Consider the following 18,742-nt stretch of genomic DNA (forward strand, 5'->3'; position numbering starts at 1 on the left):
GAATGGGTGCACTCATAAATCATGGCATAGGCACTGAAGGAAACCAGATGTCCCTAAGCTCAGTGAGGGGTGGGGGGGACCTCCCCAAGGGATAATCCCTCAGCTGGTAGAATAACTAGGAGGAGAAGAGCATTGCAGGCAGAGGCTCCAGGCTGTGCAAAGACCCTGAGGAGAGACCGAATTTGTCAGGTTTCAGGAGCAGAAGTTCTGCCAAGACAGTGGGGCGGAGTGAACAAGGGGAAGCAGGGTGCCAGTGGGGCTGCAGACGTGGGCGGGGGTCAGACCACACAGGCCTTGAGGGCCATGGTCAGGACGCTGGATTATATTCTTGAGGGAATGGGAGTTTCGGGGAACCACACAATCTGGACAGGGGCCAGAACTGGTCTTTGTGCGACTCAGATCACACCTTGTCACTCCCCTGCCACCGCATAGACAAACTCACATCTCCAGCACCGCTTTCATGCCCTCTCCACCTCCTCCCTTCCCCTTCTCTGTCCTGCACCCGGCGCTCCAGTCCCAGACATCTCTGATGTACCACAGTCTGCCACACCTTGCTACCCTCGCTCCTGCTTCCCCTCCTCCGGGAACTCCCTTCCCTGCTTTCCACTACGTGCTGAACTCGTGCTCACCCTGGCACAGCCACCACCCTCTCCCCACACTGGGTCCCCCTGATGTCCCTCTGTTTGCAGGTCAACTGCAATGACGACCAGGGCGTGCTGTACGGGCGCTGGGACAACAATTACAGGGATGGTGTCAGCCCCATGTTCTGGATCGGCAGTGTGGACATCCTGAGGCGCTGGAAGAACTATGGCTGCCAGAATGTCAAGTATGGCCAGTGCTGGGTCTTCGCCGCTGTGGCCTGCACAGGTGAGCGATGTGCGGAGTGCAGGTGGGATGTGAGGAGGGCCTGGAACCTTCTCTCAGCTCTGTGAACCCTGGGAGGGGAGCACAGAGAGCACCGGAGTGGGAATCAAGAGACCCCAGGTCTGGTTCTACCTCTGTCACCAATGTAGTGTGTGGCCTGGAGCCTGTGGCCGCTCCTCTCTGTTCCTTTTACCAGCAACTATCCATGATGTGGTTGTTAGGATCAAGGGATGTCATTCGGGGGGGCAGTGTGAGTTCAGGGTTGAGATTATGGGCTTTGGAGCCAGGCACACCTGAGTTAAAATCCCCACTCTTCCACTCACCTGCTCTGTGACCTCGAGTATATGACTTCTTCTTTCTGAACCTCAGTTTCCTCATATGTAAAAGGGGGGACAATAGGACCTACCTCCTAGGGTGGGCTCAGCACAGAAATTGGCCCAGTGTAGCTCTTACTAAATATGGCCTATTAATAACTTGATAAGAATAATATCATCAATGTCAAGAAAGAGAAAGCAGCAAAGGAAAGGATAAAGCAATTTAAAACCAAGGGAAGAAAATAAATTTCTATCTTGAAAATTTAAGCCCAGAAAAAGGTTGAAGGTGATTTCAGAGCTGATGATGGTGCTTATGAGAATGGGTTAGTATCATATACCCGTTGGAAACAGAATCTGGAGTCAAGGCTTGAACTCACACCCCAGCTCTGCTTCTTACCAAATCTGTGTGCCTTTGGGTAAATCACTTAACTCCTCTGAGCCTCAGTTCTATTATATATAAAATGGGCACAATCATGCCTGTAGCCTGGCGGGAGGGGGGGTGGAGTTGTAAAGATTAAATAAGTTAATATATGTGAAATGTTTAACATGTTTTCACGTGCACTTATATAGTGCTGCTGATTATTATTATTATTATTATTATTATTATTATTATTATTATCATTGGGCTCAGGAAATCTGCGAGGTTTGTCTCAGGTTCCTGGCTTTTCTTACTCCCAGAGAAGGAGCCCCAGCACTGTTCTCCACACTAGCAGGCGGGGTGGAGACAGCTGGGCCCTGGTTCCCAGCTGGACTGTCTCTTCCCCATCACCACTCCGCCACAACTTTCTGCCCCCTGTGACCTCTGAATTCCTCTTTCTCATGGAAAGTCCCTTATCATAGACTTTTCTCTCCAAGGGGCCTAACACATGTCTGCTCAGAGAACGCCATGGGTTTCCTAGAAAAGCCCCGCCATCCGGGGCCTGGGTCCCCACGCTCCCCTGCAGATGACTTCTTCACACTGAGCTGTGACACTTGCAGGTTTAGCTGCAGATCTTGCCCTTGACTGTCCTCTTCCCAATGCCAGGGCTGATTCAGGGTCCTTGCAGCCTCCTCCCAGGCCTGGCGTGTAATGGAGCCCCAGAAAACTTGGTCAAACAAAGGGCCGTCTGACCCCCTTGGTCCCAGGGTTTCTTCAGGAAGCCAAATGGTGGATTGGTCCATGGACACTGGAGTCAGGCTGCCTGCTCTGATCCCAGCTCTGTCGCCAAGCCTTGGGCAAGCGAATTGCTGTCTCCAAGCCTCTGTTTCCTTACCTGTAGAATGGAGACAGTGGTGACCCACCTAATTCACAGGAAACTTGTAGGACCCGGGGATATGTCCTTTAGCACAGTCTCTGGTTCAGGTTAGGTTTGGGTTGGGGGTTTCTGAGGGCAGCTGTGACCTCAGCTGGATCCTGGAGCATTTTCTCAATGTCTGTGAGTTGGCCAACACTGACTAGACAGACATTTGCAGTGGTGGGCATTGTGACACACTTTGCTGTTCCATCCTGGGCACTGGGCAGACATGACTGCCCACACCCAGTGCCTCTCTGAATCATCACAATATCCCAACAAGCTGTTATTTTTAGCTCCTCTTAGGGGAGAAAATAGAGGCTCAGACAGGCGAAGTGGCTTGCCCAAGGTCACACAGCTGGTGAGCAGTGCAGCTGGGCTTACAACCAGATGTACTTGGTTCTGGGGCAGCTTCCTGCCTTAGGCTGTGATGATGAGGCTTCCTGGGACACCATCCCTGGGAGAGGAGAGGTGCCTTGCTCCTTGGGCAGTGGGGACAGGAGGCTGTTGGTTTGGCAGGGCATGGCCTGGGGTTGGGACCCCAGCCTTCGCTAAGGGCAGCAGTGAGTCCGGACTCAGGGCACAGGAACCAGGCAAGAGGTGGAGAGTCATGGCTGTTCCTTCCTCCCTCCTTCCTGTGCCCACACGTCTGGCCAGAATCCAGGGCCATCTGGGAGGCTCTTGCCCTGGTTGATGGGGGGAAAAGGTCACATCCCTGCCCCTCCCCCTGACTCAGAGACTCAACCTAAGTCAAAACTAAAAGTGAAACAAAAGTCCTATAGGTTATGTTTAATAGGGCTCTTTTGTTTCGCTTCTTTTTATAGATATTTACTTTCTTTATCCAACCCAAACTGAGAATATGTCAGTTTTACAGTATACATTAAAAAGTACATAAAAGGGTGAGGAAGTAAAAGCACCCATAATTCCATCTGTCAGGAGCACCCAGTGCCGCCATTTGTGCAAGATACGTGCCCAGGGTTTTCCTCCTCTCAGTCTGTCGATGCCATTGATCCCGTCTCTTTTTCACCTGCCATTGCAATACCAGTCCCTTTCCTGGTTACTATTGTGCAAACTACTCTGTAAACCTCATTGTAAACTGTACTTTGGCGTGAATGCAGGGCCTGCCTCATCCACGATGGTGTCCCAACACATCTTATGACACTGCACCTGTACCCTGACCCCATTTTGTAGAAAAAGAAACAAGGCCCAGATAGATGAAGGGACTGGCCGTAGGTCACACAGCCGGAAACAGCTGGGGCTTGAATGGAAGATCTCCTGACCTCAGTTCCCTGTTCCACTGTTTGCTCCTCCCTCTGAATCTCTATCATTCCGTCACTCCTTCCCTTCCTCCCTTCCTCCAACTCTCACGACTTCACCCACACCTTCATCCCATTTGAAAAAGTGGTCTGTGCCAGGCCTGTGCTGGGCTCTGGGGATAGAAAATAAGACAGGTTTCTCACTGCTCTCGGATATTGATTAAAGAACCCCTCCCCTGCCTGTACACTGAGAATGATGGTGAATCCCTAGACTTACTATTAATGCAAACGTTGGGGCCACCTAACCCTGGTGGGGTGCCTTTCCTGGAGGGACAACCGGCATGTGCCAATGCCCTGTGGCTGGTGGGAGGGTGAAGTGCTGGAGGAAAGGCGAGAAGGCCAGTGTGGCTGGAGCAAAGTGCAGGAGGTGGTCAGGGTCTCGACCCTGCAGGGCCCAGGGCCCACAGCTGGAGGCATGGCTCAAGGCCATGGGGTGCCACTGCAGGGTTAGCAGAGGAGTGTTGATGTCAGGTTTGCATTTTAGAGTCTTCTTCTGTCAGCTGTGATGTGAGGGGGGCAGAGTGAACATGGGGCGACCAGTAAGGTAGGCACCATTGTCCAGGTGAGGGGATGACACGCACCCTTACCACCTGGACAGTGGGTACAGTGCTCTCTGGGGTACATATGGGCATGTGGAGGCCCAAAGCAGGGCCGATGCCTTGAGATCCTCAGCTCACCCCCTAACCCCTCTCTCCATTGTGCCCCACCCCCACCCCAGTGCTTCGGTGCCTCGGTATTCCCACCCGCGTCGTGACTAACTATAACTCAGCCCATGACCAGAACAGCAACCTGCTCATCGAGTACTTTCGCAACGAGTTTGGGGAGATCCAGGGTAACAAGAGCGAAATGATCTGGTGAGATGAGCCCCAGGGTATGGAGTGGGGGCCAGTGGGCAGGGTCCCTGGGAGAGGAAACCTGGGAGGACTTCTCATAGGAGGTCACATTTGAGTTGGGCTTAAAAGTTCAACAATATTTGGACCAGGGGAAACAGGCCTTGGGGAGGGTTCTCCAGGCAGGGGGAACAGCATGAGCAAAGGCCAAAAGGAGGGCAAGTCAGTGCACAGTACATGAAAAAGCATTAGGGAGACTATGTCGTCAGGAGTCTGGAATGTCAGAATAGGGGGTCTGGGCTTCCCGTTATCACCAAGGCTTCACACTGGGAAAGGGACATGCTGATGAACTTGGAACAGGCAGTCTGGGGAGAGAGATTGGAGGTGGGGGTTGGGGTGTGATCCAGACAGGTGGTGATGAGAGCTAAAACATGGCAAGGCCTGTGGGCTGGAAAAGAAGAGGCAGGGCTGAGAAATTAGGAGGCCACATTGGCTAGATTTGAGGAGCCACTGAAAGGGGAGAGAGGTGGGAAAGGCGTTGAGAACGGCTCCCAGGGCAGGAGTGAGCATCTGGCTAGGGCCTACAGGGGAGCAGCAAGAGGAGTGTCAGGGGGACATGCTGAGCTCAGCTTAGGACAAGGCAAGTGTGCATTGTCGGGGGAGGTGACTGAAAGCCTGAGTTTGAGTCCTGGCCAACATTCTGCTTCCTTTCCCGATAGGAACTTCCACTGCTGGGTAGAGTCGTGGATGACCAGGCCGGACCTACAGCCGGGGTACGAGGGGTGGCAGGCCATCGACCCCACGCCCCAAGAGAAGAGTGAAGGTGGGTACCATGGCCCCCTTACCTGGAAACTGAGGCTCACAGAGCACTCACCCAGAGTCTCTCAGCCAGACATCACAGGGCTGGCATTCTAACCCAGGGCTGGCTCACTCCCAAGGCCATTAGCTGGTCCACACCGGCGTGCAGGGACCTCACTGGTAATTTGTAATATGCTTCTTTATCGTTTAAAATTCATTCCCGCACATTGTGGAAAACATGAAATAAGGAGAAACACAAAGAAAAATATCAAATGGCATCTTTGTCCTCTCCCTTCAAAAGAAGGATTAACAGTCACACACAGTTTCCAGTAATTTCCAATTATATACTTGTTCATACATGTCTGTAGGTGAGAGAGAGAGAGAGGCAAGGAGTCAGGGCAAAATTGGTGAAGCCAAATGATTCCTTTCTCAAAATAATACTTTTAAATCCATAGACTGTAAGACCTAGGGTTACAAAGTAAATCAATTACATTTAAATATAGTTATCAAAACATTTTTCAATGCGTTTGTGATATAATAATATATCCTTTACATAACAAGATTTAGTGGTAGAATTAATAAATTTGACAACTTTGTGGTAGAGACGAGTATAAATGACATCGTCAGTTATCTGTGACAACTATAAAGGGATATGAAAGTACCTATGGTTTTTATGGGGGATGAGTCATAGTGCACTTAAGACTTTGTGTCTGCGTTCACAAAGGAAGTGCTATCAAAGTACAGTCAAAATAAATGTGTAAGTTTTTTTTCCCATCCAAGTTCATGGACCTCTGAATTCTATTTGCTGCGCCTTGGGGGTCCATGGACCCTGGGTTAAGAACTCTGGCTGCACGTGGACTTTTTTGCTGGCTCTGTCACTTCTCCATATGTCATTAGCATTTCTCTATCAGGTCGTGTTCTGTGATTTGAATTTTAATTGTTACTGTGTTCCACTAAATGGATGCACTGTAATATAGCTACCCAGCCTCTAGTCCTCAACTTTTAAATCTGTGACCGGTTTGAGGCAGTTGTAAACTACACTGAGTATATGTCTGGCCCTAACTGCCACTCTCCGCATGGGCAGGAAATCAGATAGACACACGGCCTTCTGAAGTGCTGGTTCCTCAGTTCCTTAGGAGGCCTTGGGATATTCTTCTGTCTTATTTATCACTTATACAACATCTAGTATATGCAAATCCTCATTGTGTAAATACAAATATCATCCCCCATGAAACTGAGGCTCGGAGAAGTGACACAACGACCCCAAGGTCACCTCGCTAATAAGAGGCAGCTGAAATTTGAACGTTAAAAGTTGGGCTTCAGAGTCTCCGTCCTTAATTCTTACCCTATGCTACCTTCCTACAAGTGAAGTCCCTAAATCAAAGGGCTGTATAGTCTCAAGATTTTTTCACCATGTGTGGTTGACCTGCAGAAGGTTTTGGAGGGTGTCACCCTCCCCTCAGCCTAGGCCTGTCTCTCCTTCCGCCAACCAGGGACGTACTGCTGCGGCCCGGTTCCAGTGCGTGCCATCAAGGAGGGGGACCTGAACACCAAGTACGATGCACCTTTTGTTTTTGCGGAGGTCAACGCCGACGTGGTGGACTGGATCCAGCAGAAGGATGGGTCCATGCACAAGTCCATCAACCGCTCCCTGGTCGTGGGGCTGAAGATCAGCACGAAGAGCGTGGGCCGCGACGAGCGGGAGGACATCACCCACAACTACAAGTACCCGGAAGGTAGGGCCATCCCGTGCTCAGAGCCTGCCACACTGCCTTGCAGATAAGAAGCCCATTTTGCCAGCCCAGTGGGCATGTGGGCGTGTGTGCGTGTGTGTGTGTGTGTGTGTGTGTGTGTGTGTGTGTGTGTGTGTTTTATTTGGCAGCTTGCGTACAACCAGACCCATAAGTTATTCTCCATTCTAAGAAATTCCTTAGAAACAGGCGCAAACTTACCAAGCACACTGGAAGACGGGGGTAGAGCATTGTTCCTTTTGGAAAAGAATTCTGTATTCCACCAAAGGATGCCATTTGGTTTTTAAGCCTCAGTTTTTTGGTGGGTTTGACTCCATAAAACTGAAGAGGGTGGCTGTTCCATAGGCGAGGCCTGCCACAGAAAGATTAATGATGTCCGTGTGTGTATTAACAGAGTGGGACCTTCAGCTGCAGATGGACAATGCCACACTTTTTTATGGCAACGTATGTGTACTAGAGAGGCTTGGAAATCCTGAGAGGCCATGAAGGAGAGGTTCCTGCAACTTGTGTTTAATTTTGCAGTATTTCCCATCTAGCTGAGGAAGTGAGCGTGAAGGTGAATGTGGAAGGGTTAAATAAAAGAGAAATGGACCAAGAGAAACTTAAAGATTAGATGTATTCAATCAGACACAAAGACGAGGCTTCTTTCTGTGACTGAATCAGAAAGGGGGGAAATCAGTAGGGGAAAATACGACGTGGCTTATTTTTAAAACTGGACGTGAGCACATCCAACAGCCAATACAATTCTAAGCATCTACTGCGTACCAAGCACAGTGGGGCTCACAGAGATGACTAAGAATCCATAGCCCCTGCCCACATCCGACCCCCTCTGACTTTCCAGGGCTGACTGGGGATTGGGTATTAAGTGGCCATGGTCTAGGGGAAGGATAAAACAGAAGGAAAAGAAGCTTTCCATGGCCTCTATAAGGTCTAGAAATGAGGGTTTGATAGAAGAAATAGGTATGTACCTAATCGCACTTGGGGAAAAAAAAATAAAAGGAGCATAGGTGAGAGGTGACTAGAACATAAAAGTGGGACAGTAATTCCTGCTGGAGAGCTCCACAGGTAGGGAGGGGAGGGAAAGAAATTCACAGAGAAGTAATCCCTGTGCAGGCGAGAAAGTTTATATTGCATAAACTTTGGGTGTGACATAAAGATAAGTAAACACAGATAAATACACACAGTCTTCGTCCTCAAGCAGCTCAAGAGCATAAGCACATAAACAGAAAACAACTTGGTGAGCTAAAAAACATGATAGGCTATAGGCTGCTATGAAACTCCAGAAAACACTGTGATACATTCATCATGGGGAAGGAGTAGTCAAGAAGACTTCCTGGAGGAGGGGCCGTATGGGGCTGGGTCTTGAGGGATGTATAGGAGTTCACTTGTGGAAAGTCAAGAAAGTATTCTTTCCTCCCCTGGCACAAAAATGTAGAGAAGGTGCTCATTTTGGGCTGATCTGAGTCACCAGGAAAAACCAGCTTGCCCTACCCCAGTCTCCCTCTCACTGGAATAAGTTCCAGCCATGAAGAAGCTCTTTCCTATCCCCACAGGGTCCCCAGAGGAGAGGGAAGCCTTCAGGAGGGCCAACCACCTGAACAAGCTGGCTAATAAAGAGGAGGCGGGGGTGGCCATGCGGATCCGTGTGGGCCAGAGCATGACAATGGGCAGTGACTTTGACGTCTTTGCTCACATCACCAACAACACCACCGAGGACCTCACCTGCCGCCTCCTGCTCTGTGCTCGCACTGTCAGCTACAACGGGATCCTGGGCCCCGAGTGTGGCACCAACAACCTGCTCGATCTTTCCCTGGAGCCCTACTCTGGTAACGTCCTGCATTCCTGGATTACTTATTGACCGCTGATTGACATGCTAGGTCGTGCCATGAGCGCTCAACGTGTGCAATTTACCTCACAGACACTTGCATAGCACTTATTCTGGGTCAGGCCCCATCCTAACCACTTTATATGTATCAACCCACTTAATTCTTATAACAAATGTGGGAGGTGGAATCTTGTATTGCCCCCATTTTCCAGATGAGAAGAGTAAGCCCAGGAAGGTGAAGTAACTTCCCCAAGGCCACACAGCTAGGAAGTGACAGGACTGCGACTTGAACCTATATTCTTAGCAACTATACTGTTGTGTCACTTAGTGGGGCAGCAGAGAGTCTGGTCTCCCACCCCCCAGCAGACCAAGCCGGTCTTCTGCACCGGAAGCCTGCAGGCGTGAGGAGGGCAGAGGGGTCATGAAGCTGGGTGAGGACCTGAGCAGTGCAGTGAGAACATCCTCCGAGGGTCCTGCTGGCTGTGTCACCTGGGCAGAGGGCTGCCTCCCTAAACCTCAATGTCCCCATCAGGTACATGGAAGTCATGACCTGACAATGCTGGACGATCTGGTGGGGAAGAGGCCGTGCACACAGTAGGCATTTAATACCTGGGAACTAGTATGCTAATAACCAGAACTGGTGGTGAGGCCCAGGGCAGGGAGTGTTTACAAAACTCTCTGTGTTTACAAAAGCTGTTGGCCCTCCCCTCTCCTCTTGCCTGTCAACCCAGAACTTTTCCTCTTTTTCGTGACCTCTGGCTTGGCCCTTGGCCCCATGGGCTGGCATGTGGGGCACAGCCTTCCAGTTCCTAAGAAGGCCAGTCTGGTTCAGGTGGGGGCCTGTGGTACGGACAGGGTCACCTCCTGGTTTTTCTGTCTCGGGCCCACATGGGCACCCCTGTAGCTACACCCCCAGAGCAGACCCTCTGTTAGGATCTCTGAGTAGGGGCTAAGCCCTGAGGGGCAGCTACTTGACCCCAGGGCTGGGACCCCAACACTTACAACTGCTGAAAGATGTATTTTGAGGCCAGCCAGACTGGTTTTGAATCTGGCCTCTACCATCTCCTAAAGGTACAACCTTGGGCAGGGTGAACATGGTCTCTGAGCCTCAAATCAGACTTGTCCGTTAAATGGGACAACAGCACACCCACCTAATGGGCCCCCGTGAGGACTGAAGAGGAAGACGTGTCCTCGGGGAATGTCTAGAAAGTGTACCATGGTGCCTGGACGTGGGGGAGCTCTTCAGTCCTTGCTGAGCAGAAGTACAAAGAGGCCTGGGGAAACTGAGAAGCCCCGTGGACCTTTCCTGAACACGTACTGTGCCAAACAGCGGGCTCAGTGCTGGGCTTAGTGGTGACTGAGTCCCTGCCAACCTTGGTGGCATGAAAGGACCCAGCTCACACCTCTGCATCCAGGCCCCACGTACCAGGGGCAGGGGTCCATCCCTGAAGGTGTGTAGGATGGTCAGGGCACCCAAGTTCTACCTCCAGCAATTCCGTCAACAGGCTCCGGGTTCCTGGATCGTTCTCCTCTCCACCCCAGGCCTCAGGTTCCCCATTTGTACCAAGGCTGGATCATCTTTGTAGACCCTTGCAGCAGCCTCTTCATGTGAATGCCCATATGTCAGTTCCTTCTCGTGCTCAAAACTACTTCAAAGAGAGGAAGTGTCCTTGGAATGTGTGGCATGAAATGAAGTTCAGCTTGGGCCAGTGATGCCAGAATAACTTTCTCTCAGGCCATTGTTTAGTCGCTTTTTGCCTCCCAGATACCATCGGGTCCCTGGAGCATTGTTCTGTGTTCACAACAAAGGGGGTCCCTCCTGCTGTATCATTGACCCACAAGGGACGCAAGGAGAGGGCAGAGGTCCTCCTGTGTGCTATCCTCAGGTTGTAAGGCAGAGCTAGTCCTGAGTGACCTATTGTAGCCTCCAATGCCAAGCTCAACCTGAGATAGAGTCTTTCACCCTTGGAGACTCCACGCTTTACATAAATTGCTTGTTAATCTTTGATGACAAGGTCTGGGGGATTTCTGTGTGCTGATGACAGGAAGCCAGGCCTAAGACAGCTGAATAGAATGCAGTAGCCCCCACCCCTGCCTCCTTGCTCTGCTGCTTCTCTCCCTTCCCTTTCCTGCCCCCACCCTTTCTCTCCTCCCTGACCCCTCCAGGTGCGTCACTGGGAATGCAGCCAGCGTGGCCTTGGTGATCACACCCGCCGCACCTTCCAGAACAGGGCAAATCATCTAAAGAATGACTGAAACCGACTGTACATGTTTCCTCCTCTCAGCCAGCATGTAGCCCAAGGCCAAAGTCGTGGTCCCTGGCCGGCAGAAAGCAATTCTCAAAGGTCCAGCCCCACCCTGGTTCAGCCTTCTGGAAAAGTCAACAGTTAGGGCTAGGGCCATGTCCTCCAAACTCCTGGAGGACAATGTTTTCTTTCTTTTCCTGTGGAGCAGATCAGAGTTTCCACTCTGCCCCACCAGGCCCTGACCCAGGAATTTTCACTCCTTTTTGTCCCTTTTGGCAGAAGATTTGGTTTTCTTCCCCCCACGTCATCTGTTCACAGATCCACCCTGGGAATGAATGGCAGTAGGGCTGGGCACACAAGTGCAGCATTTTCCAAAGGGTGGGACGTGGACCATCAGTGTGCCCCTCCCCCAGGGCCTAGACCTTGACTCACATGGTGAGAAAGTGACTCTCTCAGGTCCTCGCCGTCCTTCAGATGACCTCATGGGGAGCAGCTGAGTGGGTGTTCGTGGGTCTTAGCATCCGTAACCCTTGCCAGTCTCCCTGTTTAACAGCAGGCTCCGGTCTCAAAGTCAGAACCCTCAGCAGGCAAGCCTCTCTCACCGAATTGAATAAGCATGACTTTGCTTGTATCAATTTTCACCAGCTACCTTCTATTTATGGTAAATGAGACTAGTTTGCTGCAAATAATGATGAAAAAATCTCCCTAAACAATCAAGGTTAAAAAGTACAAAATGAGGGGACTGAAAGAAAAATGATGAGCAAATAATGAGGATATACTCAGAGGTGTGAACTGTCAGGTGGCTGGCTAGTGTTTGGGAAACGTTGGTCTGGTAGGGGTAGGGAGAGGACAGATGGCAGAAAAAGAGCCAACAGCATCTCCTGTCATGGCACTGGGACAATGTCAAGAGATTGGCTGGGCTCCAGGGATGCTGAAGACCGTCTCTCTCTAGGGCTCTTGTTTGACAGGGGAGGCTAAAGAGCAGAGGGATTTGCCCGAGTTTCTTTGTGACCAAATGGACAAGCAGGGCCTGGCACAGGCCTGCAGATTCTCAGTCCTGTGCTCTTTTCACTGCTCCTCCCTGCCTCCTACAGGCAGACCCCTGGTGCCTCCGGATCTCAGTGTTCTTGTCAGAAAAATGGGTCTAAACATCACATTGCATTTTTCTGCAGTCGGCAGGGTTGGCCCTGTTGCCTTTTTTCTCACTTCCCTATCATTGTGTGGCTTTTGCTCTGAAATGACCTCTGCTCTTAGCGTTGCCAGAGTTCAGGGAGCTGATGGTCTGGGGAAAGAGAACAGAGGGGGAACTGGAGAAACCGAGGCGGGGGGGTCATCTTCCCAGGCTCACACAGCCAGTCAGTGGCCAAGCAGGGCCAGGTCTCCTGAGCTGAGCATTTACTGGCAGAAGTGTTTCTTCATCTGTAAAATGGGTACAATCTTATCAACCTTAAGAGATGGGGGAAACTGAAGTCCTGAGAGTGGAATGACTTGCCCAACATCACCAGTTATCAAAGGGCGGAGGCAAGATTAGAACCTGGACCTGTTGGTGTTCCAGCATTTCCCCTACCAGCTGTTCTGCCTCCCTTCCAGTTCCTCTCTGGGAACCCTGGAGCTGAGGCAGGTGGGGGAATAGCCTGGGGTCTGCCCAGCCGTTCACCAGCTGTGTGAGCTCCAGCACATTCCCTCCCCTCTCTGCACCTGGTGGAGATGCCAGAGAGGTGGGGGCCATGATTCGGACATTATGTGTACTCTCCCCTTCCTCCCTGCAGAGAAGAGCATTCCCCTTCGAATCCTCTACGAGAAGTACCGTGACTGCCTAACAGAGTCGAACCTCATCAAGGTCCGGGGTCTCCTCGTTGAGCAGGCTGCCAACAGCTACCTGCTGGCCGAGAGGGACATCTATCTGGAGAATCCAGAAATCAAGATCCGGGTAAGGGGCAGGCTGGGCAGGGTGGGAGGCAGGGCGAGGGCCCAGGACAAGCCCAGGACCGGGAAGGGGCAAGCCTCACGCACACACCTGCATCCTTGCACCCTCAAGATCTTTGATGTCTCAGGGAGCCTCAAATTTTGGCTTCACCAAAGAAAAGCATCATGAAGCCAAAAGAATTCTTAGAGACTCAGAGTTTCTAAGAATGAATCCTAGAATGTCAGAGCGGTAGGATTGTGGAATTTAGGGATCTCAGCATCATGACCCTTAAAAGCTCACCTCCTAAGGCTAGATTCTCAGATCCTGGGGCCCTGGCAGGGCGGGTGGAGGAGTGAAGGGCATAGACTCTGGAGTCTGACTGCCTGGGTTTGTGCCTGGATGATCCTGGGCATGTTACTTTGCCCCTTCTGGGCCTCAGTTTATTCCACATGGGTATTTTACAGATTAAATGTGCATCCACAAGAAGCATATAGAACAATATCCAGTGCATTACAAAGTCTAATAAAAGCTATTATCACCGTCACCGCCATCATCATCGTAGTGAGTCACGTCAAGGAGCCACAGCCCCAGAATCCTAAATGCAGCATTTACAAAGAAATGGTGACAAGTGGAGGGGGATGGAATGAGTACTGTGTGCAACACTCTGCTAGGAGTTTGCACGTGTTAGCTCAGTCATCCCCATGAGAACCCTGCGGTCAGGCATTTCTCTCCCATGAAGAAACTAAGACTCAGAGAGGGTAGGGACTTTCCCAGGGTTACACAGTGAGAAAGGAGTAGAAATCAGCTGGCTTCAAAGCCTGTGATCTTTCCACTCCAGACTCCAGAACAACAAAGGTACTTCATACCCCCTCTGGGGTGCATGGAGCCTCACTGCAGCTCCGTGAGGAAACTGAGGCACAGAGGCGGAGAGTGGCAGAGTGGACATGGCTTTGTTCAGCAAACATTGGGCCAAATTGCAGCAAATACAGAGATGACCCAGCCAGGACCCTACCTGCCTTTGTGGGGCTCTGGGCCCCCTCCCTCACTGCTGCCCCTGACATCTGCCCCTTTCCCTCTCCCAGGTCCTGGGAGAGCCCAAGAAGAATCGCAAGCTGGTGGCTGAGGTGTCCCTGCGGAACCCACTCACCATGGCCCTGGAAGGTTGCACCTTCACCGTGGAGGGGGCCGGCCTGACCGAGGAGCAGAAGACGGTGGAGATGTAAGTGCTGGTCACTGCAGCCTGGGGACCTGGGAGCAGAGGGCAGATGCTAATGGAGGGAGGGGCTGCCCTTAGGCACCAAAGTCCCACGGGTAACCCCTCCTCTCATCTCCCACACACCCACCCACACACCTGTCCAGTATACTCCCGTATCCCTTCCCAAACATTCTGAGGGCAGAGTTTCCACCTTCAAATCCTCTCAACGCCCCACCACATTAGCTGCGTTCCATGCATGTGCCTTCACAAACCTGAACACTTACACATTCGATCACTAAGCACCCGCCCCCAACACACGTGTCCTCACATAAACATGGGCACCTGCACTCTAATTATCCACAGGTGTACACGGAACACATCTACAGATGTACACATATACAAACATACACACTCCTTAACTTTTGCTTTTTTATTGTAATGTAACTTACATACAGGAAAGAACACAAATCACACGTGTACCTCTCAATACATTTTCACACAGGGTCACCTGAGCACACCCACTCTTACGCCCAAGCACACCATCACTTCTATGTGGGGGTGCACACACACGAGCCCCTCTACACATAAGAGGGCAGATTGCCCAGGACCTCGGAGAGTGGTCAGTGGGCCCATTTTATTCTTGTCGGCATTAAGCTGTACATCCGTGCTAAGTTCTCAGCAGTCAGGCGTCATCCTGGCCTGACTCCATCATGAGGACCGCCCTGGACCCTTCTGCTCATCCTCTTCCTCTCTCTCTCCACAGCCCACACCCCGTGGAGGGGGGCCAGGAAGCCAAGGTGAGGGTGGACCTGCTGCCACTCCACGTGGGCCGCCACAAGCTGGTGGTGAACTTCCAGAGTGACAAGCTAAAGTCTGTGAAGGGCTTCCGGAATGTCATCATTGGCCCCCCCTAAGGGACTCCCGTGCCCAGCCCCACCTCAGCCAGCAGAGAGCCCAGAACTTGACGCCCAATCTTTATCCCAAATTAATGAGCAGCATTTGCCCCTTTTTGGGTCCCAGACCCCAGGTCAGGGGTGGGCTGCCTGGAAGGGCGGGGGTACTATTTGGAATATAATGCACTTCTGGCCCATCTTGTCCCCCAAGCTTGGTTCCCAACCTCCCTTACCTGTAAGAAATGTTCTGGACCTCCACATGGGAGGCTTGACTTTGGCTGACTGGGCCTGGGGAGGTGGAGGAGGGACCCACTCCCCCCTTTCCAGCCCAGATGCCACTTGGAAAGCTACTGACGACCCGCTATATTGTCTGAACTACTCCATAGTCCCTTGGAGCAAGCAAAAAAGAAACAGTGTGTCCATTGGCTGAGTCAAGGAACTCAACACCCCATCATGCCCTGTACCCCTGCCCCAGACTGTGCCCAGGCCTCGGGTCCTTGGGATAGACAGAGCAGGTGGGGGATGGGAGGGTCGCAGGTATAGGCCAGGCTTAAACTTCTCCCACGTCCAGAAGCTCTGGCCCACAGTCCCCTGCCCTTCTCATTGTTGTGAGGCACTTACTATGTGCTAGGTGCTTTCTGTAGTTGCTGGTGCTCACGCGGCCACCAACCCATTTAATCACAACAGGAATCGGCAGAGTAGGAGCTGCTTTCACAATGAGGAGACCGAGTCCTGGCGAAGGGCAGTGGCTCATTTCCCACCGGCCAGCTCATGGATATTTGCAAGGCTGGATATGGGGAAGGCATGGGAACGGAGTCTGGGCCTTCTGACTCCAAGTCCAGTGTCCTATTCATGACACCCGCTCTGACCTGAGAATGTCAGAGAGGCCATCTGGGACATGATCAAAAAGGGCCCAGTTGGGGTGAAAAGGGGGGGAGGGATTGCAGGGGTCAAAGCACTAGGTTGGAGCCCCCAGACCGGCCAGCCACTGCCTTCTCCTCTCTGGGGCTCCGGGTCCTCTTTGATCAGCGGAGTGGTTGAATCAGTTCATCTCCAAGGCCCTCTCAGCTCTACAATTCTGATGCTTTGTATGATCCAGCCTCACAAATGACAGCGAGTCCTACTCCCTGGCTCCACAGAGCCTTAGGCCACAGACCCAGGATGTTTCTGAGAGTGAAACCATGACCAGGACCACCATTCTGCCCCCAGCCCAGTCCAAGTTCCCCATCTTCCCTCAGACCCCAGTTCTAGGGGAAAAGAACCCCGGAGGTACCTGTCCTCCCCGTGAGCCTCCCCACCGCAATGCCTACACTTCACAAGTGCCTTAGCTGCCTGTGCTGGCCACTAACCAACAAGGTTGGCATCTCATCCACTCACTCTTTGCAGGACCGGGGCCCTGGACCATAGCCATTGCCTCTCAGTAAGCTTGGGGAGCCCATGAGGTGTCATCTCTGACTTTATCCTCCACACTCTGCATGTGACTACACCTCCCTCATTCTGGAAGAGGGAAAAAGGGAGTATTCTCTACCTGGGGTGGGGTCACAGCATCCAGGGCCACCCAAAGCCTAGAGAGGGACCTGGGGAAAGTCATCCTGACGCACTTAGAACTTTCTGCTTTGCACAGGGAAGAATCACAAAATGAGCCAACACGTATGTTCTATATGAATATTGCTTTATTTCTCTATGGTTTTATAAATGCTTTGGGGTTCCAAGCAGACAGTAGATATGCTTTTGAGCCACAAGTAGTGAGCACTGAAATAAAAGAGTTTATTTTTCACATTCAAACAAGGTCTGGCCTGGTCTTGTTCACACCTTTGAGGAGGGTGGGGGCGGGGGCTCATTCACATTGCCACCTCCTGCCTGAGAGCCTTCCCCCAGCCTCAGCCCCTCCCCCAAGTCTAAACTTGACTGGCATTCAGGACCCTACACAGTCTGGTTCCATCTCTAGCTTCTTCCTTGAACAAACCATGTTTGGGCCACAATGAACTTCCTGTATCCCACCAAATATCCTGTGCACTTGTCAACCTCTTAACTTTTGCATGTGTAGTTCCCTGGGCCTAGAATGCCCGTCTTGTGAACTCCTATTCAGCCTATAATCTTAACAGTAATGTCACTTCTTCTGTGAAGCCTTCCCAGATTTCTTCTCAGGCCCCCACAGGCCTGGAACATGGATCAACTGAAACATTTATCAGTGAATTTTAGTTCCATGTTGGTATATCTGTCCCACGCATCATCCTATCTGAAGTCCTCAAGGGCAGGCACAAAGTAGTTCTTAAATAGACACTAATAAATAAGACTTTGAAATGTGGTGTCTATTTATACTGACAGCCCATCTCAATTCAGACTAGCTGCATTTCAGTGCTTAATAGTCACAGGTGGCTACTGGCTATTGTACCGGCCAGTGCCACATCTAGACTGTGATTCCAGAAGTGCGGGGATTTGGTCATTCACCTCATTCCCCACCGGCAAGACACTGATAGTGTTTGTTGACTGAATAGATGATAGAAGATGGTCTGTGGTCCTCGGGAAATTCATGTTGAAAGACACGACATGCACCTAAAAAATGAATCAAAATGAACACACATCATATTTTCTGGGTACCGAATCCTCCTATTCCTTCATTGTCAATTGGCGACCCACTAGAAAACAGAAATCACTGGGCTATTTCGGGGGAGAGGGAGTTCAGAAAGGAAATTTATTCCAAAGGCATCCGAAAGGCGGGAAGGGCAAAAGGGAGGAGCGTTACCCAGAAATCGGACAGGAGCTGCCACGCTGGACAGGAGCCCACGAGCCAGTCCTCACCACCCAGCTGCTGGAGGCACTGTCACTGCAGCCCTGGAACCAACAGAGCTGCTGGAATCTACAAAGCCTGCTGAAGTTGGCTGTGGCAGGAGCCAGAGGCAGGCTGCATCTCTCATCCTCCTGCCTTCTCCCCACAGGTATAGCCTAATCAGAAACTAGCAAGCAAGGGGCTCTGGAAAATATTATTTCCAGCCCCCCAAAAACGATCACTAGGCAATTGTGGGGGGTGGGGGGTGGAGTGGAATAGCTGATACCTATCATTGCTCCCTCTACTAAGAACGCCCTTACCATCGTCTCCACCTAAGGAACTCTTACGTAGCCTTCCAAGCCCTGCTCCAAGGAGGCCTCTTCTGTGAAGCCTTCCTGGATTGCAGCCAACTGCTTCAATCTCTGGTTCCCCTTGCCATATTGTAGAAAGCCCTTTAAAATGCTCAGCAGCCTGAGTTAGGAACAGCGGTTTGTATGTCTGCCACAAGTTCTGGAGCACCCTGAGAACAGGGTCAGGGCACATCCCCCAAGTGAACTCAAGACTGCCAAGTCTGGCTGCTGGGCCTGACTGCCTCCGCTCTGAAGGGCAGGGGCAGGGCTGCCCAGCCAGGTCTGCCAATGCTGGACAGATTCAGAGGCCTCTCCTGATTAGCCCCTAAGCCTACCCTACCCCTGGGAACCCACTAGCCAGGAACCCAGGAAGGAGAAAGGCCCTGCTGGTCACTTAGGCCCATTTTACAGAC

The 18,742-nt window shown here is 51.5% G+C and overlaps 1 protein-coding gene across 1 annotated transcript in view; it reads left to right on the forward strand.

Moving 5' to 3' along the window:
- Window positions 1-16,994, forward strand: part of TGM2 (transglutaminase 2) — a 32,268-nt gene extending 15,274 nt beyond the window's left edge. The window contains exons 6-13 of the mRNA XM_019750243.3: window positions 690-867; window positions 4,484-4,619; window positions 5,315-5,418; window positions 6,887-7,129; window positions 8,698-8,970; window positions 12,985-13,145; window positions 14,204-14,340; window positions 15,080-16,994. Coding sequence (XP_019605802.3) covers window positions 690-867; window positions 4,484-4,619; window positions 5,315-5,418; window positions 6,887-7,129; window positions 8,698-8,970; window positions 12,985-13,145; window positions 14,204-14,340; window positions 15,080-15,230 — 1,383 coding nt within the window. The 3' untranslated portion in view covers window positions 15,231-16,994. The remainder of the gene's footprint in view (window positions 1-689; window positions 868-4,483; window positions 4,620-5,314; window positions 5,419-6,886; window positions 7,130-8,697; window positions 8,971-12,984; window positions 13,146-14,203; window positions 14,341-15,079) is intronic.
- The last annotated feature ends 1,748 nt before the right edge of the window (window positions 16,995-18,742 follow it).

This window comes from Rhinolophus sinicus, chromosome 13 (genome assembly GCF_057876585.1).
Source record: "Rhinolophus sinicus isolate RSI-liver-muscle chromosome 13, RSI-T2T, whole genome shotgun sequence".
In the NCBI taxonomy this organism is placed as follows: Eukaryota; Metazoa; Chordata; class Mammalia; order Chiroptera; family Rhinolophidae; genus Rhinolophus; species Rhinolophus sinicus.